General features: G+C 37.1%; 1 protein-coding gene across 1 annotated transcript; it reads right to left on the bottom strand.

Annotated features, from left to right (window-relative positions):
• Nucleotides 1-569: 569 nt before the first annotated feature.
• On the bottom strand, nt 570-24,027 carry ERCC6L2 (excision repair cross-complementation group 6-like 2). Its single transcript, XM_010133429.1, has 11 exons — nt 24,009-24,027; nt 20,235-20,659; nt 17,197-17,316; nt 15,437-15,630; nt 13,137-13,298; nt 11,722-11,929; nt 10,186-10,326; nt 8,586-8,699; nt 6,975-7,094; nt 2,184-2,255; nt 570-1,010 (listed from the first exon to the last, which is right to left on the bottom strand). The coding sequence occupies exons 1-11, from the start codon at nt 24,025-24,027 to the stop codon at nt 861-863; spliced, it is 1,725 nt and encodes a 574-aa protein (XP_010131731.1). The 3' UTR covers nt 570-860.
• Between the last annotated feature and the right edge of the window lie 93 nt (nt 24,028-24,120).

Genomic DNA, 24,120 nt, shown 5'->3' with positions numbered 1-24,120 from the left:
TGGCATAGCCTTTAAGATTATGTCTGACTTCTAATTAAACAGTTAGTGTGGATCCTCCTCTCTAACTCCAGTATGCACGCTTTCTGCAAACGACTGAAGTGACTGTAGAGGCAAGAATTGCATGTTTGCATGTTTCATTGAGTCTTCCTCTGGGCAGGAAGATTAAAGTTTCTCCTTATTCCCTTTCTGCCCTTGCCCGGTAACAAACTTCAAGATGAATCATAGAAGTAACCAAAATTATTAAAAAAAAAAAAAAAAAAGCCATTGTAGTTTCATTAATTTTAGTTGAATGTATAGCTCTAATTCAAAAGAATCCATCATAAATTTATAAGCCAATCTGATAGGTAAATACATTTTAAAAAGATAATCAAAGATTGTTTCAAGGTATTTTAAATAGACATAAGCTAATTAACATGGCTAATAAACTAAATTTTTCAGTTTAATATAGCATTTCATGTTCACACCTTCTTGCTAGTTCTGATAGTACAGTACAAGAAATGGACTCTGTCTACAATAAAATGAAACCTTTTTGTGGATAATGATGTAATAGTAATATATTAATAATAATGTTTAAAAACTGTTTCCTCACTTCTACAGCAACTGGAAATTTAAAATTAAGATTCAGAAGACCCAGTTGTTTCAGATGCTCATAAAGCAGAGGAGAGAGGAAGGAAGGAACTCTCCAGATATTTTAAGAAGCTTCAGACTACAGCCGTGTGTCTACGCTTACTAACAGACAAGAGGACAATTCACTTTCTCAAAAAAAGTAATCCCTCACAAAATCATAAAGCAAAATGCAGAGTAAGCTATTTATTAAACACTAGAAAGGCAGAATGAAACAGACTACAAGTTAAATTTTCTTACATTGTAGAGACAAGACATATGTTAATTTCTTGAATGCTGTTGAACTCTTTTACAATTCTGATCCTATCTTCTGATTTTGTATTTCCATCAAGTCTTCTGTAATCTAGCCCAGATGCCATACAGTATTGTTCCAGCACATCTAGCAACTGGGTGGAAAAAAAAAAGATATTAAGTGCTTACTATTATATTTTTCATTAAACATTATCACAGAGGCCATGTTTCTCAAATACATTTTCAATAGACCAAGCACTGAAAACAAGAGTAAATCTGTGCCATTTTGAAATCAACGTCCTTGACTCTCTTTAGCTATGATTCCACAGCACTCAAGATGATTAATGTTGGTCTGCTGTAGTCTCACTTAACCCTTAAACCCTGGCTACCTGTCCCACTTCCAAGTGATGCTAAATCAGTTCAGTGTGATAAGCTGGCAGACAATTAAACAGTTTCCTACCATCTTAGCAAGTTACAATGGCTTGAAATACAGTAAACAGGCACCAAAGCCAGCAGAAAGACACGTTGGTATGCACAGTCAGCCTTCAGAGGGATGAAGCAAAAGAGTAACTACAGTAACCATCAGTCAGTTTGGTCTTGAACACCACAAAGCACACCAAGAAGACCCAAGAGCATTTTACTACTGCACCTAATATTAAACTTGCAGTCTTCTTTAAAAGCACAGTAATGTTAAATATTTAAGGCCCTGAACTGTCATTCACACTATTAACTTTTAATACGCTTTAGTGCTATCATTACAAATATTTAAGAAAACTGTATTACATATTCCACCACGTCAGGAAACACATTACTCCCTAACAAGAAAATCAAGGAGCAAGGCCCTTAAAAGCAAAATGCACTTACACCTCTTACTCCAATCAAACATTGTTTTAAGTTCAAATCAACTAATGTAACAAGTCTGAGCACTGAAGTTTCATCACTGCTGATGGTCAAAAGCCAGCAGAACAGAGAAAATTTAACTACTTTCAGTGCTAACGTGAAGGTTGAACGGTATTTCAGCTGTATTTTGCTGTAACGCCTCTAACTCAGGACATACCAGCAGAGCTCAGTTCGGGCTATCTACATCTGAAGTAATACAATAATTTCAAAAAGCTCTAAAGAAGGCACAGTTACATTTATTTTGTCATCACCATTTTTATCATGAGATAACAAAGTTTCAATATGCTTCAGGACTACAGCACACTGTCTTCATCATTATTTCCCACAGTACAGAGAGAAAGGAAATATGGTTGACAGCTGTCACCTCGGTCGTCTGTGCTTCGGAACTTACTGCTGCAGTTAACTGACAAAAATCATATGGAGCTCACCTTTGTGGAAAAGGAGAAAAGAAGAACTTTATCCTTGTTTTTTCGAAAATGGTTTAAAAGCTGCTGCAGGACCTGTAAATGAACCACAGAATACAAAGAGATTTTATCCACAGGTCATCTCACACATACTTATTTGTGATTCCAACCTTCAAACAGGCTACCCTGCAATTGTTTGCAGAGCCACACAGAGGCTTATCAAAAAACGTTACTAACATAATAAATGCGCCAAACATAACAAGGATGCTGGACCTATACATTGTTCAGTGACCTACATGGAAATCCTGCTGTAAAAAGGCAAATCATAGCACTAACAGGTAAATTCAGAAGTTATTTGTGTCAGTTAATATCCTGCAACAAGATGTGACTTATCTCATGAAATACCTCACCTGGTGAATTTTTCCATTTAACAAATGCACACAGTTTCCCTGAAAACACAAAGGACTGTTTAAGTTTTCTGTACAACATCTGAGTTCGGAACTTCTTGGAACTTATCTTCTTAAAATAATCAGTGAGATGTATGCCCCTCCCTGCTCCCACTCTCGTCTGTTGCTCTGTTTACAGTAGGATCCAGCTTCCCAGACTCTGCACAGACCTTGAAATGCCAATAATCCGCCCACACACAATGTTTTTCTGGTGGGGAAGCAAATAATCCAGAGCCTTGTGTATAATAGTGATACTGTTATTTTCAAAAGAAGCATGTCCACATCTGGCAATGGCAGCTCCAGAGTACTGTGCAGAAGCAATACACAAAGGAGAAGGAGGAATTTTCTGTACCATGTCTGTAGCCTTCTCCCAGTGGGCAATAAATATCTTAGAAATTGTATTTATTCATTGATAAATACATAAACTGTTAATCAACACTCGTTTCACTAAAAGCCTAACAAATGCTTGACAACCAAATAATGATGAAAGTTTGTATTAATTTTACAGTTCTGGGTAACATCTAGAATATAAAATAGTAACTATATGTCACTTGTAAGCCCTTTTGTATATGTTAGCCAGACAGCTACAAGTGAAAAAAAAAAGTACAAACAAGATAATTTTTGCCCGGGTTCACTGTACAAGAACACATAAACCAGGATTTATTTTACTGGAAAAAATCCACATCAAGTAATTTAACAAGAGCTAGATGACTTAAAATTGCATTTTATTTAGCCACATTATCGAAAAGGAAGAAAAACAGTGACGTGCTTTTAAAGTAGAAGACATTTGGCTACCATATTATTGTTGTAAAATACAGGTCCAATATCAAGTTTCCTACAGGAGAAAAAAAAACCAAATGCACCCAGTTCGCTTAAATAAAATTAAACAGTGTCATACCCACTGAGATTTTAGGTAATCTAGGGTGAAGAACAGGTCTGACAAACAGGGAGAAGTAATAAATGGTTTTGCACCGAAGAGAAATCAATTCTATACTTGCAGACCAGAGTGTTATCCTGCATCTCTCCCCATTACTAAACATTGCGAGTTGCCTGACTGATAAAATTTTACATCTCACATTTAAGAATACTTTGTTTGTATACAGATGTCCAAGCTAGCCTACAGTGATTTTAAGCCTTCAAAACCATGCCTGCCTGGGTTAGGGTTATGTTTAATGGCAGAAGTTACTACTATTTGCAAGGTGCTCTAATCAACTTCCATTTTTGTACTGAAATAACGATAATATGCCAGGCAAAAAATAAACAAATCAATTCAACATAATTATTCCTAAGAGATTAGATTAAGAACAGTATTCCAAAACTCCACAAATATGGAAGTATTATGTATGTAGTTAAATTTCAACTGCCCAGACATTTAATAGCCCTTTTCACTTAAAAAGCATATATAGTCTCTCTGAGACAGAATTTTAACAAAACTGTAGAACTAATCAGACAAGGTAGTAATAAGAATTATCACAGGCTTTTAAAAATATCTCGTTCACCTTACTTCTCTTCCAAGCAGTACCTGACATTTCTGAGAGGACAATCTGCAATCTTTGCGTTTCAAAAGCAATGAAATTACTTGTCCAAACACTTTGCAGGACCCCACTGTCTGACTTCATGACAGAAAAACATTGTTTTCAAACAAGACAACACACTCCTTTCATTTCAATTCTCACATGTTCGACTACTCCAAGTTAAAAATCTAGGCAGGAAATTTACCCTGCAATAGAATCAAAGACTTCTAAAAACTGTATGTTCTACAGCATGGTTGAAACCACGGGAAAAGCTGAAGCTCAGATCACATCACTGTGTGTAACTCACCTCCCACTGTGAAGAGGACTATCAGGAGTCATAGGTATACTATCAACACTTACACATTTGGATTACAGGGACTATTTTTTCCAGGTGCTTTTTATAATATTAAATTCTGAAGAGAAAACCTGAGGTGGCACATTGTAAATGCTACAGCTTACAAAACAGGTAGAGACGACTGCAGCCACAGCACAAGGTAGGACACAAGAACCAATACGCCACTCTAGTTTTACTGGTGGCAGTAGGCATCTTCCATAGCACGAAAAGTGATGCTTCCCTATGTGTTTTATCTCTGCTTGGAGAGAGAAGATACTTCAAGCAGACAGGTTAACCTTTTTTTTACTCCGCGAAACAGCTACAACTGTTTACTAATAAACTTCATAGACAAATCCCAGCCTTGCCCTCCCGCCCCAAATAAATTTAAATAAATGCCACAAACTTCTCCTTTGCAAACACAGTCATGTACAAAAGATAGAGACATTTTGGCACAGGTGATAAAAATTTTAATTCTCCCTTAAAAAGAAAGCAGAACACTTTCTCTCAAAGTAAGAAATCTTTCAGTAATTCTTAAATTCTATCCAGTTTGCAATGGAAATAAATAGACATAATAAATTTCTAAAACGAAGCATCATATACACAAAACCAGAGATCATCAACTGTAGAAAAACATTCTGTAAGTCTTCTGGGCTGTAATAAATGCAGCATTTGAAAATGCTTCAGTTCTGTAATTCATGAAGTAAACAAAACAAACAAGCACAACGTCTAATAATAACAATACAAGATTATAATTTCTTATGTTAGAGGAAAGTGAGGGCCATACTGCTTTATACCTTTGCCTGTTACTACTGCCATGTAGTGTCTGATCTGACTTCATTAAAAGGTCAGAGTGACAAAATGTTCTGTGAAAGAATTATAGCATTTTTTTCAACTTCCTTTCTTACTTTCTACAGAAATTTAGGTTGCACCTCTCTCATCTACCAAACATACTGAAGAAACACTTTTCACTATAAATATTACTTCAACAAGACAAGCTAGGATCCTAAAATGCAGTTTCCATGACATACATCGCACTTTTTTTAAAAACTGGGGTCTTCTCAAGAATCTGTGCTTATTTAGGGTTTGGGTTTTGCAGGGGTGCATAGGTTTCTTTGTCCTATTTTGTTTGGCAGTTTGTTTTTTTTTTTTTTTTTTTTTTTTTTTTTTTTTTTTTTTTTTTTTGCAATTACCTACAATCTATACTAAAAAATACCTTGAAATACAAGAATATTATTCAATATATACTGATAAGCTAAAAGATCAAAAATTAATAAAAAGCATAATATTTTAGGAAAGTCTCTAGTGAGATAGAACCAAGAGAAGAATTAGATTATTCAATAACAATTTAAAAAACCCCACACAGGAGTAATCAGCATGCTAACACCTCACTATTTTTAATCACATATTTCTCATCTCCTTGCACTTACATCTGGTCAATTCATCCAGAAACATAAACTGGCCTGATACTTATCTACTAGTAGTCAGAGATTCCTAGGTTCCTTTTTCTAACTGTGTGGATCTCCTCAATATCAAAGGTAAACATTCCATCTCCCTGACATCAGTATCAAGCCATCAGCACAAGCTCAGTATACTTGAGAAGATCATCTCGCCACCTCATGGCTCTCTTGCCACTGCAGTTTGCCGCCAGACAACCCGCACAGCCGCAACCACTGACAAGATGGTGCAGTCTATGCTGTCCCAGAGGCAACTCAGAGGCACAGTTTGAACAGATTCCTCCCAGCATGCAGCTCTATAAGCTGCAGGCTTTAAAGGCACATAATGTTGGAACTTCTGTCCTAATTCAGGCAGTTTTGCTTGCTTGTCTGTGTCAAAAAAAACACATCATGAAGAAGTTGTAAGGCAGTGCTGGAGTGATGCAGCTCTATAAGCTGCAGGCTTTAAAGGCACATAATGTTGGAACTTCTGTCCTAATTCAGGCAGTTTTGCTTGCTTGTCTGTGTCAAAAAAACACATCATGAAGAAGTTGTAAGGCAGTGCTGGAGTGAAGTATGCAATAGCCCCAAGAAACAAATTTCTAAAGAAAGAAGAAATTTTTTTAACCAATAAAAGAAGAACTTCATAAGCACCACTGAGGAGCATTAATTAGTTTTATGGGTATGTATTTACTATGTGCTGGTAGCTAATTTAACAATAAAATTGACTTTCATGAGATAATTAAGTGTATATAACAAAGCTAATATGCAGGCTTCTGACATATATATAATAACAGAAAAGAAAGATGTTGCTTGCATAATAAAAAAAAAAAAAAAAAAATCAATAAAGTGATAACAACCACTACTGTTATGAAAACACGGTCCTGCCACTGCCTGCCTGCCAGTCCCAACCAGCAACTGAGATGTGAATATTCAGGTTTATAGAGAGCAAAAATCTAGTACACTGCATTCTGCATAGCTTCTCATCCTCCAGTTACTCTCAGCTCAGGAACTCTTCTACATCTAGTATGGTTTTCTTTTTAATCAATATTGCTAATACTTATTTTTCTTCTAAAGAAGAGGTTTACCTTCATCTTTCCACTGTACTTTGGATCTGAAATTGTTTCAAAGGCTGCATCTTTGCTCAACTGCACAAAATCTGGAAAATTGGAAAATACTTGGCTGCACACCCGTTTGATATGTGCTTCCTGCAAGAAAAGCAGAGTGTTTAAATCGGTATTAAAAATTAAGAGCTACACTGGGATACGAGTAAGCCACACAAGGAGTTAAACAGGTTGAAACAAGGGAACTGCCAAAGTAACTCAAGCAGAAAGACTTATGTGTTTTTACTCAGTTCACTGCAGAAATGTTGGATAAAATATCTCCTGTGTATTTTGGTTTCTTCACTTATAAAAAGTCTCTTAATCTGAAACCGTGGATTTTAGTTACTAGAGAAGAAATACTCAACATTTCTTCTCTTGGCCAGTGTTTGCAACAGGACTGGCCAGAACTGTTAATCTCAAGCACTGCTGGCTTGAGGTCTGCATTATCCAACAGTTGTGTACCAGCACTTTTCCTGATCCTCTGCCATGTAAGACAATATGGGAATTACATATTGTCCCACCAATATGACAATAAACAATATGGGAACTGCAACTGAACTGTCCAAAAGCCACACGAAGCTCCACTGCTAGAATCTGGGTAGCTCTGAACTTGAACACAAACACATACTTTAAGTCTGCTGTTCCAAATGAGTGGAAAAGATCACATCTCTCGCCTAAGAATAACACGTGTGATGGACTTTAATATTAAAGCTATGCAATACTATAAAATATCCATTTCTTCAGTAGATTTTGAGAAGTTAATAATTATGTATGCCATAGAAGACAGTAAGTCTCAAAATACTTGCATATTATTATTTCAGTGGCTATTGAAACTCTCAAATGTTATTACCTCAAAAACCACACACACACTATATAAAAAACCACTGAAAACATTTGAGTATATCCTGAATATAAGACCTTGGACACTAACAGTAATGTTTCCTAAAAAGCAAAAATGCTTTAATGGAACAGACTTGCCAAAATTCGCTAGGATTTTATCATTTCCATTCTTTTGTGGCTTCTGAGCAGAAGTGGTAACATCCCTAAAACCCTTCATTCATTCTTGGATCTTAAGGATCATTTTTAAAAAACATCTGCCATTTGTGGTTCTGGTAGGTTACTTGCCACAGTAACAAAATAAACTGATACTGTTGTCTTGTTGAGCATTTTCTACTAAAACATGTTTCTCATTATTTAAAGAAGCTCAGCTCTGAATATAGAGTACTGCAGAAAAAAACCTCACATTCTAACTGCCTGTTATTTATTCATTTGCACAACAATATTCCTTTTAATAGGCACTTGTCATAAATGGAACAGAAATAGGACTACAAGAAACCACTAAAAATTAGTCTCTCCCCTAAAGCTTTCCAATGTTTCTGTAAACCTTATTTTCAGATATGCATCAGCTAAATGAAAATATTATAGAGTAACATCTCTATCTAAAAGGGCTGCATTCTGAATTACTGAAAAGGAATTTTGCAACATATCTTCATTTCAGTTAACGGAGACTTAAAAGAGAAACCAGCGGCAATTTTCATCCCAGAGTTTCCAACCCACTTTCTACAAGCCCATTTTTTAGATACTTTTGAAACTAACCTGCAGCTTGCTAGTGCTGTCCATCTGCAGCAGCGCAGCATGATTTGCAACTTTCTGTAGGATTGTCAGGTAACTGAAGCGCAGCGACTTAATTGTTTCACCATGAGCATTTACCTTAAAAAAAAAAATTATGCAAACAAATACTCCTGAAAATAGGAAATAATCTAACATAAACGCTATTCTTACAAGATGTAATGCATTAGCAGTTCTAAGCGGTACTATGATCCCAAAGAGATGCAAACTATATTTTTAATTAAAATGCAGCAAGTTTTTTTCTTCAGCTTTGTGATCCTATTAATAACAAACACCTTTTCAAAAAGAAAAAAACCCCACAGCTATGTTCATAGTTTGCTAAACATTTCAGACAGCATGACATCAACAGAAATTACTGTGATAAGTAAGAATTCCTCAGGAGACAAAAAGACAGTAATTTTACAACTGATTTAAATGTAAATCAAACCAGAGCTGTTTGAATGACTTCTTACCCTACAACCGCAAACTCTACTTTTCTCTACAGCAAACGTGTATGAAGTTTTATAAACATCTCAAGTAACATAATTGAAAAAACTTCAAACATTCTACGATGAAGCAGGCGCAACTGCATCAGATTTTTTTTTTTGGTTATGGTTGGCTGATTCAACCAATAGTCATTTTCCTTTCCCTTCTCAAGTTACCAAATTTCATGGTTGAACTTCGGAATAGACAGGACATAAGAGCACTTAAGTATCTGCAGGCCTGCTTACTGCCTTTTGTGAATCAAGATTTGCAGCATTTTAATTTTTCTATAAAACATCCCTGCAAAGAACTAATGCTAATGTCCATGGAATATTAATCAGGCTGATAGGGGTACTGTTTTTAAAGGAAGATGCAGAAAACTGAATAAGCTACATCATTTGAAAAACAAAACAAAACACAAGAAGCAAAACAGGGTAGAAGGAATATGGTAAGAAGCAAAAATGATACATAGGCTTCTAAATGTTTAAAAGATGTGCTTAATCTGAGCCTCCTGAGTGATACAGGTAAAATAAATAAAATTTGACGAATCATGTTGAAGTCCAGAGAAGATAGAAGAAATCTGCAAAGCTGATGAAAGATGTTCTGCTTGTGCTCTGTGGCTACTGTCACAATTCTCCCTTCATGAAGCAAAGTGTCTGGATTAGTGGCACTGAAAGACACAATCCACCTCCAGTTATAAAACAAGCAAAGCCCAAACAACCTGCGGGGTCCAGGATGCTTCTGATTTGCAGCTTCTACACAAACTGACTTGAGGTACATGGAAGCAGCACACCTGACACATGCAGAACATCCCAATACCATACCCTTGCCAACACATCACAGATGCACTTACCAACACAACACATGCAGAATTTGCTGCATAAATAAGAACCACCTGCTCAGAACATGAGAAGCAGCTCTGCTGTAATGCCAAAGTGCCTAACTCCATCATGCTTTTGATGCAGCCACCCATGTTTCCCATTGGGATTTCCCACACAGATGGCCTACAGCCACGTAGACATTTCAATCAGCTCTTCATCAGCTGAGAGTCTCTCCAGTAAACCAGAAAGACTATGTTCTAAAATCAAACAATGCAACTTCTTACCTTATAACAACAGTTCTTCCTTTTACGGCCACTGTTGCAGCTACAGGGCTCTCCTGCTCGTAATATTAAGCTTACATCCTCTGTCTCTAACACAGCCTGGTACACTGCTTTCTGGAATTCAGTCAGGGAACAGTACACCATCTGTCAAAGAAAGAATCCCAAAACCAAAGTTATGTGCCGCATTCAATGAAAAGAAAAAGATCACTGCATCAAAAAACACAAAACACTGAAAAAAAGTAGAGAACAAGAATATATTTGCTTAAATAGTTATACAAAATTATTCTTCCACCAAATTAAAAAATGTGGATCTTGACACCAAAATAACATTAAATTACAGCCAAAATGTGCATACATTTTTATCCTTTACAAAGAGCATCGATGTCAAGCTACCAGAACCTGCTGGTAAGTTTCTATAATTCTTTCAGTATGGCTTTTGTGGAGGTATAGGAGGAGGAAGGAAAAGTGAGAGAAATAAACACATAATTGTAACTACAGATTCCTCTCTGCTTTGCCAGTTGCTTAATTTGCCCTTTCTTTCCTCTTTTTAGACACTAGCTGTTGTAGGGCACTACCACAGGCAGGACAAACAGAATAAGTAATGAGAAGGCAAGGATCTACACAGTGCTATGGCCAAAACTCTTATCCCTCTTCTTAGAGACCATGGGTGGCATCTGCATGACAACTTTAGTCTTAAACAGCAGGAGACAGAAATCCCAAGATCATTTCTTAACCTAGGCCACCCACACAGCAGCAGAACCACGCTGAGCTATAATAATACAGCAGTAACTCGAACATATACTCACATTAACAAGAGAATGAAAAGAATAAAACCTGCTAGATTTAGAAAAGCAAATGACTGACGTTTGTGCTAATCTTTCCTTCAGAAGACAGTTTAGATGACATTATTATATGTTAAGGATGAAGAATAAATACCAAATACCAAATTTTGAAAACAAAACCAACTGCAAACTAATGTATTTGTCTACTTAGAAGGAAAGTACAAATATACGTAATAAGAATTTATCAGAACTCTTAGCTATAGTCATGAAGTTTTACCAGCTAATATAATGTTTACAATGCCATTAGATTTTAAGGATTATAGACTTAACAATCAGCTTTTGGTTTGGGTGTTTTCTTTTATTTAGTGATCTGAGGGAGTTAAAAATTAAAGACATACTGTTCCACGCACAAAGCGTCTGAAATCCTACACAAAGTTTCAAGAGATTTACATATATTGCACTGGGGTTGCAGAGATAAGCACAAAAAATGCACATAAAACAGATGTGTAAATCACTAGGCAGAAGTCTAGCTGAGCATTTTCATGCTTGATTACCTCCATTTCAACAAGCAATCATAGTAATTATGTGAACAAAGCATACTACTCCATGTGCATTTTTTCCAAGGCTCTGGATTCTTCTTAAGTTCCTAAGTCCAAAAGAAAACCGTAAACTACTATGGGCATGATGAAAGAGACAACAAAAACAAAAAAGAGATATATTCATTAGCATTGTACTTGAAATGTGCAGGCACTCTTACTCTGTCTTCCTTTTTTGGCAACTGATCACTAATAAGCGCTTTGGTACGTCTCAGAAACGAGCCAGACATTTTTCTAGCTAGCTTCACCATCGCCTTACGACCTGTTGCCAGTTCTCTTTTAGTTGCAGTGTGCCTCTGGCCATGCTCCACTGGATCAGAAAATTTCTTCTTAAAATGTACTCTGCTACCCAAAAGTCCAGGTACAGCCCTATTAAAAAAAAAACAAAGAGGGGTAGGAAATAGGGGGGGTGTGAAGGAGTAACAGCATTTTCTTTACTCCAAGGCAGTCTATCCTTTTCCATTGATTAAAAGCATACCAAAAATTGTTTCCGGCTAACAGCAAGAGATTTTAAATTAAGAAACACTAGAGAAATGAATAATAACTGTGTACATAAATAGAAACATATACTACTTCCAGACGTAGCATTTTGTCATTTACTTTCTGTGACCCTCAAACGTTAAAAGAGTCCCCTTAGGAAAAGGGTTGCCATCTCCAGAAAAATGAAAGCTCAGCAGACCAACAGAAGTCACTAGTATGTAGAACCTCTAAACCACAAGGCTGCTACTGTTCAGAAGCCTAAATTGGAAGCTAAGCAGCCATGTTTTCAATTTTTACCGTTTTTATTAAAATCAGTTTACACAGATATTACAATTTACTAAATAAAGTCTTAGGAAACCCAACAGCAAAAAGAATTTAGTAATCCTTGGCAGCACTGTATCTATTAACAACATCAGCACAGTTTCAATGGACCAAAGACTAAGGTTATTGTCAAAGAATTTCTTTACTGATATTTCAATTCAATCTGTATATCCATATATTTAAGGTATGTCTGCTTTATTCCTACTCTGCAAAGCATCCCCAGTAAGTCCTTATGTTTAGATTTATATGTTGGGTTAGTTCCAACTCTCCCTCTCAAAAGGTTTCCTGGACAAGACTGTTGCTTTGCAAATATGAGCACTTGGGCGCTTAGGTAAACAGCAAAATACTGTAACTTTCATCTTCCCAGTAAATCAGAATGACCTGCACATGGACAAAGCAAAGGCACAACGCTGTTCAAAATTGTGTAATGATTCTTATCTCCTGCGTGGAGGACAGATGAAGAAAAAAGAACACCTTTAAAAAAGAAAGAGGGGAGGGGAAGAAAATAACTGTTTCCCAAATTCCTCGAAGAAACCAGATAGAGGAGCTCCAAATATATTCAAAATTCATACCAGGAGCTTACGTCCATAAATGTATTGGGAAAACATACTTAACATTCTCAAAAAGCATTGGGTTTTTTGAGGGACAGGGTTGTGGTTTGGTGGTGGTGGGTTTTTTTGACACAGATGGGTCCATATCACCCAGCTCTATTCCAGTCCCACTGAACGGCTAATGCACAGAGGTGTTTAACTATGAAAAAAAAAAAGATATTTACCAGTCCATAACACACCAAAGTTCCTTCATATCGTTTTGAAGAATGGTTCCAGTAAGACCTATGCGAATGCTGCATTTTATTGATTTCATGGTTTGAGTTATTTGAGCCTTTGGATTCTTGATTCTGTGTGCTTCATCCACTATCACGGCAGACCATTCTATACTGCAGATCAACAAGAAATACTGTATTAACTGAAACTATTTATCCTGTCATCCCACATACTCATAAAAAGTGAAGTCAGCCACAGAAGTACCTGTGATTATTGACAGACACTATTACTTTTTAATTTTCCTGTTTCATATTGTGTTATACTAACCAGCTGCTTTATATTCTTCTATTTATTAAATTCAGCCACCATAGTCAAATATAATGGCTAAACTACAGAGCCAAATAAATGAACTACTGTTAACCGTATTGATGCTTTCAATCTCTGGAGCAATCAATACAGCACATCTTACCAGCACAAATTCCATTCCTAAGTAACATTTAGAAAAATTAAATAGATCTCTGAGGGTGAACTACTGAAACATGCCTAACACAAGGTGTGCTTCGTATTCCCAACAAAACCTATCCAGTGTAACTAGGAGGAGACTGAACACATTTCAATCTGAGTGTTTTCCTACACGAAAGCGTCACTCCACTTGTTTAATATCTATACGATACCAATATGGCAGAGAAGTTTTAATATTTTGTGATTTTGTTATTAAGAGGAACATATCTAGAAGCAGGGACTGAAAGACATTTTGCAGATTGCTCAAGCATAAGACTGGAGGTAGAATGACTCACATACTAATTTAAGTCATCAAGTCCCTAGGAAGATATTTATTAGATCACTTTATATATACATGAATGAATATTTCAGAAGAAAATCATATCCACTTTGATGACACTTCACGCTGCAAAAAGTTGGAACAGACATGTTTAGAAGGAAACCTCTCTAGTGAGCAGATTGCATTTAGTTCATTAACCTGAAGGCTAATCTTGGGGCATTTTGATGCCTGATAAATACATTCATTCATATCTGAGTTCACTGCATTCCTAATATCTCATAAAAACTGGGAGTTTCTGAAAGGAGTCTAACAGATGAGCATATGCTAGCTCCTTCAACCTAATCTGCCATTATGCTGCATTACCTGCATAACTGATACTACATGCATAATACTTATGTGTTCTTCTTAGTGATAATTAATTAAGACCACTTTTTGAGGCCAATCCATCATTCTAGATAAGCAAGACAAAAAGCCTCTTCCAGTGTCCAGACCACAGAACCATCCCGTCACATGCTCTGCAGAAACAGTTTGGTAAATCTGTATGCTGAAGCACTGTATTTGCAGGCAGTCAATCGCACTCCAGATCTGCCCTGCACATGTACCTATGTCCTGACCAAGCCTGAAGAGTTCTTTAGAAAAACACCACAATGAATTAGGGTACTGCTAACAAATCCTTTAGTCTTCTCCCATCTGCACTTCTTCTTCAGACCTGAGCACAGAGAGAGATGGAGATCTGATTGTTTTGGTGATGGCTGTCCAGATCACTAGGTCACTCTCTGACACCTGGACCTTTTCCAAAACCTAGAACAACAAAATCTGCAGATCCACTGACAACACCAGTTGCTAAGGGCAGGTTGCTTCTACTACCTATTCACACACCTTGTACCCTACTTCCAAGAAGACTTAAGAGGGCCACCAGGATAAGATGAGTGGCTAACTACTCCTGAACATAGTCAAAGCGAAGGCGAAAATCTCAGTTTGAAAATGCTGACAGCTGTGGAGCAAATAAAGTAGGATTTCTAATATAAACTGCTGTCAGGAAGACCTTAGTTCTACTAAGTTCATCAGGTATTTAAAACCACACACACACATATCTTAAAGAATTAGGACCCAAGATTTCATCAAGCTCATGAAAAGTGCAAATAACAAGGAAAACAACTTTCGAAAACATGCTAAAAATTCTGGAGTTTTTTCTCCTTACACTGTACCAAAAAATAGAAATATCTTCTGGATATCTTTTAGCTACCACCAGTTTTCACGCAGGTACCTCCTGCATATTTTACAGTACATTTTGTGAATGGTTTAAAGCAAAGACTAACTTTACTGAAAACTATTCAAACACTTACTTCTCCCAAATATCCCAGATAGTACAAGGCAAGCTCCCTCACGCTAAGATTCTTCTCTTCAGCACAGTGAGTCATTGGATTGAACAGCAAATACATTACATAGAAAGAGTAAGTATTTGCAAAGAACAATGTAAAATTAGGCACTTAAAACTCTGTGTGTAGAAAAATACATTAAAGTCATTACCTGTTAAATTCATCCAAATACAGGCGAAGTATCTCATACGTTGTAAGGGCAACTTCATACTTCCCTTGCTTGATGCGACTCAAGTCATCATCTTTTCTACCGCCGTGAACAACAGCGACCTTGAAGTATCCCCATGTGTCTAATTCATCCTTCCAGTTATAGAGCACTGAGAGAGGGGCCACTATGAGGAAAGTCTGAAAACAAGCAGGGATTATAGTATTACTGGAAAAACTACAACATAGCACCTTCTCAATAAGGAAAGCCAAAAATCTTGAGATTTATTTTACCGCTTTGAACCATTAGAACTGTTTAATTCTGACACTTCAAAGCACAGTACATAAAATATTTGGAGTCAATATAAATTCAGTAAGTAATCAGTTCACTTGAGTGTATAAACAGTACAGAAGAAAAATACTCTAATACGAAGAAAAAATACCAAAGTACTGCTACTTACTTGAATTATACTCTAACAACTGCAGTAAGACATGAGATACTATCACTTTATTTTGTTATAGCATTTATGACTGTATTTATGACCACAAAATGTTCTATAGATGGAGAAAACAAAAGGACGAAGAGGATAAGCAGCTTCCTCCAATCCAGAAGTCTAGTCAGCATACGGCTTCAAAACAGAAAGGCCTGAAGAAGGTTAAAAAATTTAAGAGAGCTCATAAAACTCATTTAATATCATAGAATAATCAGTTAGGTGGGAAGGGGTATCTGGAAGTTTCTAGTCCAACTTTTTGGTCAAAGCAGGGGCAAAGCTGAATTCAGACTAGTCATCTAGGGCTTTCCCAACTCAGGTCTTCAAAACACCCCTAAGGATAGAGGTGGACCACAGCCTCTCTCTGTGACCTGTTCAAATACTTGATTGTCATCAAAGTGAAATTCTTCTTTTCTTATTCCCAGTCAGAAGCATTCCTGGTTTTTTTTCACATGAAAAAACTCTTCACCTCTTCCTCTCTGCCTGTATTTCCTGAGTAACTTCATTATTCACAGAGCTATAGTCATATGAACTATTCTGCCAGTTGAATATTCTGATTATTCCAGTAAAATAAAAGCTTCAATAGAAAACAGCAATTGCATGAGTCCTGTGATGGGTAAAATTGAAATGATCTTCAGATTTCTCTCATTCGCACAGAACTTCTACATGGATCTTTACAGCAATTGCATGAGTCCTGTGATGGGTAAAACTGAAATGATCTTCAGATTTCTCTCATTCACACAGAACTTCTACATGTATCTTTGTTTGCTGTAACTGTATTTGATTTCCTAGATTATCATATTTAGTTCAGACATCATGACAGTCATTCAAGAAAATATGTGATATCATAATAATATCAGCAACACATTTTCCAAAAATATGTATTTCCCTTAATTATTTAAATATCCCTTTAATATAGACACACATGGTTTTGTACTTAACAAACACGATCACTCAAAACTATAATTTTCTACTCACTGACTCAGACTTTTCAAAACACTCTAGCCATAAAACTCATCCAGTTATTTGCAAATGTTTTGTGTTAGTGCAGATTAACAGTATTAACAGATTAGACAGTAACAGCTACAAAATGCACTGCAGTAGTCCAGGAAAATGAAGGCTTTCCTAACACTACTAGGAAGGCCATGAACACCTAATCTACCCAAGTACCTGAATTTTAAAAATTAATATACAGAAGCTCCTAAAGCAAAAAAACCAAAAATCCAAGTATTGCCTTTTGTCAAAATCGTCAAGCTTTTATCACTAAAAGCTGTACCTTCTTTGGGTTACATTTAGATTCTTTTTTCATTGTCCTCAGTAGAAATTCTGGCATATTATTTTCAATATCCTCCCGTGTTCCCTTTTTGTGCAACACTGCAGCCAAAAACGAAATGACCTTGAGAGAGAAAACAATTCTTAATGATTATATACAAAACTACAAACAGAAATTGAGTGAGTTCCATCAAAAATAAACATTTATGACAAATCATGGGTGAGATTTAGTAAGGTGGTTTTGGGGGGGATTGGGTTTTTTGTTTAGTGTTTTTGTTTGTTCTGAATTAATCTTGGTTTTTACAATGGGCACCCCTTCCCTTGGAGAATCCTGAATTCATTATAAGAGCAATTAAGTGCTCTATTTTACTCTTTCATCCTCTAAGTGAAAAGTTCCAAAAATACAGAAAAGACTATGAATGAGTCAGGAAAATCTAGAGATGAGGCATGCCTTGCAATCCTCCTCCACTTCCAAGAGGACACTTGAATCTTAAATGAGAAAACGGAAGCAAGAGATACTGGTTAATTATACTTCCAATACTACTTCAGCAAAAGGAAGAAGAGGTCTAAAATAGATGTTAGATTTTCTCTAGTATGTTGTTTTCTGTATGTTCTGTTCCTTCCAATTCCTGTTGTTCACTTCAAAACTAGTTATTTCCATTGTGTTTGGGCTATATTCTCTCATCTGCCTCAAACCAGTCGACTTCCCTTTGATTATGAGAAGACACTTATTATAAGACGCCACAGCGTCTTATAAAGACAGACAACCCAGCACAGGCTATTCCAAGCTGCTCCCACTGGTACTACAAAAGAGGAATAATGCACAGAGATATCTGTTCAGAACATGCAAATCCATAAAATCCACTTGGGATAAACAGTATCCATAGGGCTAAGCAGCAGCAAGGACCAGATGCATCATCAGAGAGGTACTCTTCTTTTGAAAACTCAACAGGCCTCCTTTATTCAGAGCAGCCAGCTCCAGCCGCTTCCTTTTGCAGCTGCTACACAGCTGCTCATACCAGAGCAGAGGTAAAGCTGTCAGCTGCCGATTTCCAAAAAAGAGGAAATTTCCAGAGCTTTCTCCCTCTAATGATGAGGGTAAGAGAGCCAGCCAGGAGTGCAGAAGTGATGGAAAAATACCTGAAAAGAGTCGGGTAAGACAAGCAGAAGTGAGAGGAAACCGATCACATATGGGGCCACAGGGTGGAAAAGTGATATGTAGAAGAAACCCAAACATTTGCATACACAGTATTTCATACACACTGAGGCTAAGGGGAACTGCAAGTTTGCACATGTTGCCTTTTTTTTTAAAATCCTTTTGAGAATAAGAGTAAAATTCAGCTGAACATAAAAGCTCCATGTGTCTTCCAGATCCTCCATTTTTTTTGAGAATTATGGATCACAAACTTGTAACAATAGAAAAGGTTGTAAAAGGGCATGTCCGCTGAGAAGCCTTTGGCTCTTCCAGATAAAGCGGGAAGCAACCTAAAGGCCTTGATAGGAAACTAATTCACTGCAATCACATTAAGAAACAATATTATTCTACTTGCCTCCACTTCAACTTCAGCTTGAAATGAAAGAGCCATACAGTCAGGACAATTTAAGCAAAAATCAGTTCAAAATACAAAGAACATTAAAACGCAAGGTTCTCTGGAAAAGTCTTAATCTTATAAATCATTCTATAATTCAGAAACAATAAGGCTAAGCCAACTGACAAGCATAAGGCAAGTTTTCCATAAAACTAATCAGTTACTTGATGACATTTAATATTTACTCTTTCATACACACTAATCTTTTCTAACCAAGTGAAATCTTTTTACTTCATAACCACTAAACTACCTTTCCCATACTGAACTTTGCTTTATAAAAAATACACAAGATATTCTTCAAAACCTCTACCTTTCTTCAGCAAACCTGACACTGTGATTAGAAGAAATAACAATGAACACTCAATTCTTTCGTCCTTGGTTTACAACTGTCTTACCACATTAAACCCGATTATTTGAAGTTCTGAGTAGAAACAAACTTCCATAACTACCAAGTTCTTAAGCTGCCATGGACAAGAAACACAGCAAAGCCTAGGTAAAACACAAGGTAATGGATGCAGTTTAGTTTTAATAAACACCTGCTAAAAGACAGCAGCCCCTACACAAACGCATGATGCACCTCTAAATGCTCTATCGAGAGAAGTTTTGCCAGTTTAGTTTACTTTCTCCTCTTGTAAAGTTTGCTACAGAGCAATGCTTCTTTGCACTGAACGGTGTCTGTCAACATTCTCCTAAATGGAAGGGCAACAGATGCTACAGCCATTATTTATCAGTGAAGAAATGAGCTTGCATTTGACACACAGAGGGACAAAAGAGAGGGGGACAAAGACTAGCCGTCATAGGATTCAAGCTGCTAACTTAAAACCAGATAAAGAGAATTTTAAACACAAAACCACTCTAATTTTAGTAAATTAATAAATCATTTAGCCCACACTGATTCAAAGCATAACAGAAAAAACCCTCTGCCCTTTCATCAAGCCAAGCTGTATTTCCAAAAGAGTGATAAAAATAACATGGAACATCTAAGCACTTTTTCCAGAGATGGGAATAGATGTGTCTTCCCAGTACAGTTAAACTATTTGTTTTCAGGAAAAAATGAAAATGACATTTAAAGAGCTGTAGTCAGATAAGAGCTCTAAGTATTTTTAGCATACTGCAGAGCAAATTGCTTTCATGATGCACAGGTAGCAATCCTCAAAAAATAAATACTAACATTTTAACTACCATAATTACCCATGCTTACACTAAAAGGGGGCACATCCCAGTTTTGCGGCCTGTCAGGAGGGAATCTTAAAACAGAAATATCTCCTGGTTCTAAGTGCTGTCCTGGACGATCACATCCTGCCTCCTCCAACTGCACAACAGCAAAGGGAGGTTAAGTGCCACCAAGGTGTCTTTTCTTAAATATATTATTTTTTAAAAAGATTTACAACTCACAGAAAACACAGTGCCAAAATTTTATCTATTCTCTTACTGTAACAATCAAAAAGAATACCTGTACTGTCTTTCCAAGGCCCATGTCATCTCCAAGAATACACCCCCTTTTATTAGCATAGTGTCCATAGAGAAACTGTGCTCCTTCCCTTTGATAATCATGGAGATATCTGTTAATTGTATACGGGATAAAATCACCATTGTCAGATAATTTAAAAGCAACTGCAGGAGATGAAAGATTTTGGTCAGGAAAATAAGGCTTTTCCAGATCACCATCATCAAATATTAAGCTTTTCCAGGGTCCTCTACTGGCTTTGACTCTACAAAGCTTAGTTACTGGTATTTTCCTTTCTTCGGACTCCAAGAACGACACAACAGCAAATGATTTTCCATTCTTGTCTTTTTCAATAGAGGATATTGTTCCTTCATGAAGCTTCCCATTCTCAAAACAAGGGGCAAGGCACTTCTCCCCAATATGCCAATTATCTATAAAAAAAAAACCAAAACACGCATAAGAATAAACTGGCTAGATGTATTCAGTATTTCAGTTTGTCACACTAATAAAAGATTGGATATAAATTACCAATTATTGTTTAGAATAAAATTCTGAGCTAGACCTACAATTACAGTTTGCTGAAACACGACTATTTTACAAATATCTGAAAGTCTGTATGAAAAGCTCTGATGTAAAAGCCAAATTCTGATACGTTATATTGTTAGACGAGGCCTTCACACTGACATGCTCATGCATGCAGTCCAAGTAACAGACCCACATGACAGGTCAAAAAGGCATTCTGTATTAGGCACACTCCTGATCTACCTGAATCTAGCACTGCAGTGTTAGTAAATTGTTTTACAATTATAATCACACAGGAAAACATCTCCTTTCTCCTAACAAAGTCTAGAACAGCTAAAAACATCCGACTTCTGTTTAGAAACAAGAGAAGTGTATTTTAAGAACGTATCATATTTAAGAACATATCATTTGCCTGTATTGTCATCAGAGTGGCTAATTACTTAGTAAACAGTATTACACAGCTTTCAGGTCTGGAACTGTTAAAATCTGTTCCTCTCCATGGTCTCACTATGGCCTTAATAACAGGGATGACTGAACTGCTTCATGCTCAGCTATCTCGTTTCTACATCTTATGCTTGAAGATGACTTTATATGGTATTTATATGGCTAACAGAGAAAGAGGAAGATAAGAACCATGGTGTGTCAGAGTCCAAAGAATCTACATCCTACTGACAAAGAAAAATCCAACAAAATACCTCTATCAGGAAAAACAAGGCCTTCACTTTTCAAAGTAAAAAGAGAAAGACCTCGTAAATAATGGTTGCACACAAAGTTTTCCATATCTGAACTGAGGAAGTGTTGTCCTTCTGAGTTTGTTGAAACAATTTCCAACCTTCCCTTACTCAGTCATCCCAAAACAAAGGAAGGAAGAAATTATTATTGTTTCTTCCTATTTGGTGGAATAAGTTCTGCTACTTCTGAGAAAGTAATTATCAGTAGCAGTGAGAGGCCTCTAAGGTTTTTATGGGAAGCAGTAAGTCAGAGAGAATCTTGCACCATAGCAAGTATTCATACTTCTCATCCATGACCAGTGGTACTATACCTTTCTGGGCCCATCAACCCAGTTACTTTTCAGAGGAAAGAAAAAGAGGAAGTCCTGAAGGCAAGAAACTCCACCTAACGTTGGTTTTATGTCTCAGTGTAAACTCACGGCAAAGATAGGTTCTCAGCAATTCCTGAGCTCCTGCAAGTGTATGCTCACAGGATTATTCTCCACAATGTATTAGTTAGATCAGTGATAACTATACTCCATTTTTAAAAAATAATTAAATTTTATACACTAAAAGACAACAAAACATCCATGTAGCCCACTACTCTGCAACCAGCACTGGCCGTAAGTTGACATGCAGTTGACAACAAAAACATCACAAGCATACAGAATACCTCTCTTCTAAAATTCTTCTGCTTTAAAGTATTCTTCTAGCAACAGAGATTTCCTGGGCAAGGTGTTGTTTGTCTGTTTAGTGAACGCCAGAGAACCTCTCTCTTTCAAGTAGCTTCATTCCCCCTTCGACACATGCAGATTTCTTGCATTTGTTGTCTTCTGACTACAGATTTTGTTGGTCTGCTCTGTAATACCTGTCAAGCTTTTGGCTGCTACAAACTTGGATCCCACAACCTAACTGCTGGCCCATTAGTTCTTACATTAATAAGATCGCAGACCACAACCTCTCAGTTAGACTCATCATTACGTAGATCTCTTTAACAATGCTCCCCATCATCCTTACTTGAGAAGTTCAGGCCCTGTGGTGTGATAAGCTGCTGCACACCTTCGGCCATTCCCATGATCTTCTCAGAGACTTGAGGCTCAAATGTATCGTTTTGAGGCAAAGGGTGAAGCACAGAAAGTATATTCTACAAATTAATCTTTTAACATTTGAGCCATTTGTACTGTCTCTCACACATGCTCAAACTGATGCAAAAAAACATGCACATGAACTTCTCCCAGTAGCATCTAAGTCTTTGAGCAATTTATCAAAAAGAAGCAGCCAGGCTGAAAAAATGCAGTTAGCTATATACTACACACTGTTAAATATGCAAAATGAAGTTTAAACTAAGAGAGCATTTTCGTAATTACTTTCTTTTACAGTAGTATCTATAGTGACACGCAACATTAGTTTAAAGACTCTTAAGTTAGAACTATGACTTAAGATGACAGGTGCCTTGGTTTTTAACTACGCATCTATTTGAGTTCAATGAGTTGCATGACTTGTCAGAAAGAGAGTTCCAGGTGCAAAGTGGAATAAATTACACCGAGCAATAGTTTCAGTATGACCAAACTCCAAACCTATTGAGAAACAAGGAAGAGAATGATAAAAAGAGAAAGAAAAGCAATGGCACGAAGGACACCATTGATAAACCCCCAGATAATAATGCTGTAGAAGCCAAGCATGAATTGCTACTTTATCTGGCCTTATTCACTAACTTCTTGGGTTTTGAATCAGAACTATAGTTTATGTAGGGTACTATCTTTAAAAATGAAGAAAATTGTCTGCTATGGCTTCCTAGCATGGATATAGCACACGTGCCATCAGCGAAGAAAGCTGGTATTTAAGATGCCTGCCTAACTTACCCCTTTTACGACAGTGGGAAAAAAAGTATCTATAAACAGTACTAAATCACTCTGACAATGGCTTGCTGTCACACACTAGCTCCTTTCAACAACGACTCCTCTAAAAAAAAACCCCAAAACCAAAACAATCATGAATGCATTCTAATTATTGAGGTTGGACCACTTGACCACTTTATGTCAAGTGCAAAGCCTTTTTTATCCACACTCCAACAAATTACTGTAAAAGCAAAATTCCAAGATACTATAAATAAAAAGCATTGCTGGCAAACAAAAGGTGCTAAAAAACCCCAAAACGTTTTCCTCGAGATGATGTCAAAGCAGGACGTTTAGAGTTCCCTTAACCTCACGTTTCCACCAATGGCAAGAAACAAACTGAAAATGTACCCTTCTTTAAAAGTTTTGTCACGCAGTATTTCTAAACTATATATACCACCACACCTCTTAAAATCGAACACCTCTGCTTTGCTCTTCGGCAAGGCACACGGACGGGCGCACAAGGCACTGCCAGCAAGCTCCCACGGGCCGGCAGCCCCACGGGCGTGCTCTTTCCCACGGCTGGCGTGCGGCAGAACCCACCGTGGATCACCGAGCACCCTGTAACTTCCACACCTGCTCTCATCTTCCTACCGAGAAACCGTGAGCACGCCTCTGAACATCTCTCTGAAACGTACACGGCAGACGCTTACCTGGGACATCATCACACATTTTAACTTTTGGCCGCGCAGAGCCCCGCAGACCCTGCGGCAGGAGGCACCTGGGGCAGGTGGGAACCGGAAGCCAGCCGGGTCGCCGCTCCGC

Source organism: Buceros rhinoceros, unplaced genomic scaffold, assembly GCF_000710305.1.
Source record: "Buceros rhinoceros silvestris isolate BGI_N320 unplaced genomic scaffold, ASM71030v1 scaffold16450, whole genome shotgun sequence".
Classification (NCBI taxonomy): Eukaryota; Metazoa; Chordata; class Aves; order Bucerotiformes; family Bucerotidae; genus Buceros; species Buceros rhinoceros.
The sequence above is the reverse complement of the archived record's forward strand: the minus strand, read 5'-3'. Positions and strand labels throughout refer to the sequence as shown.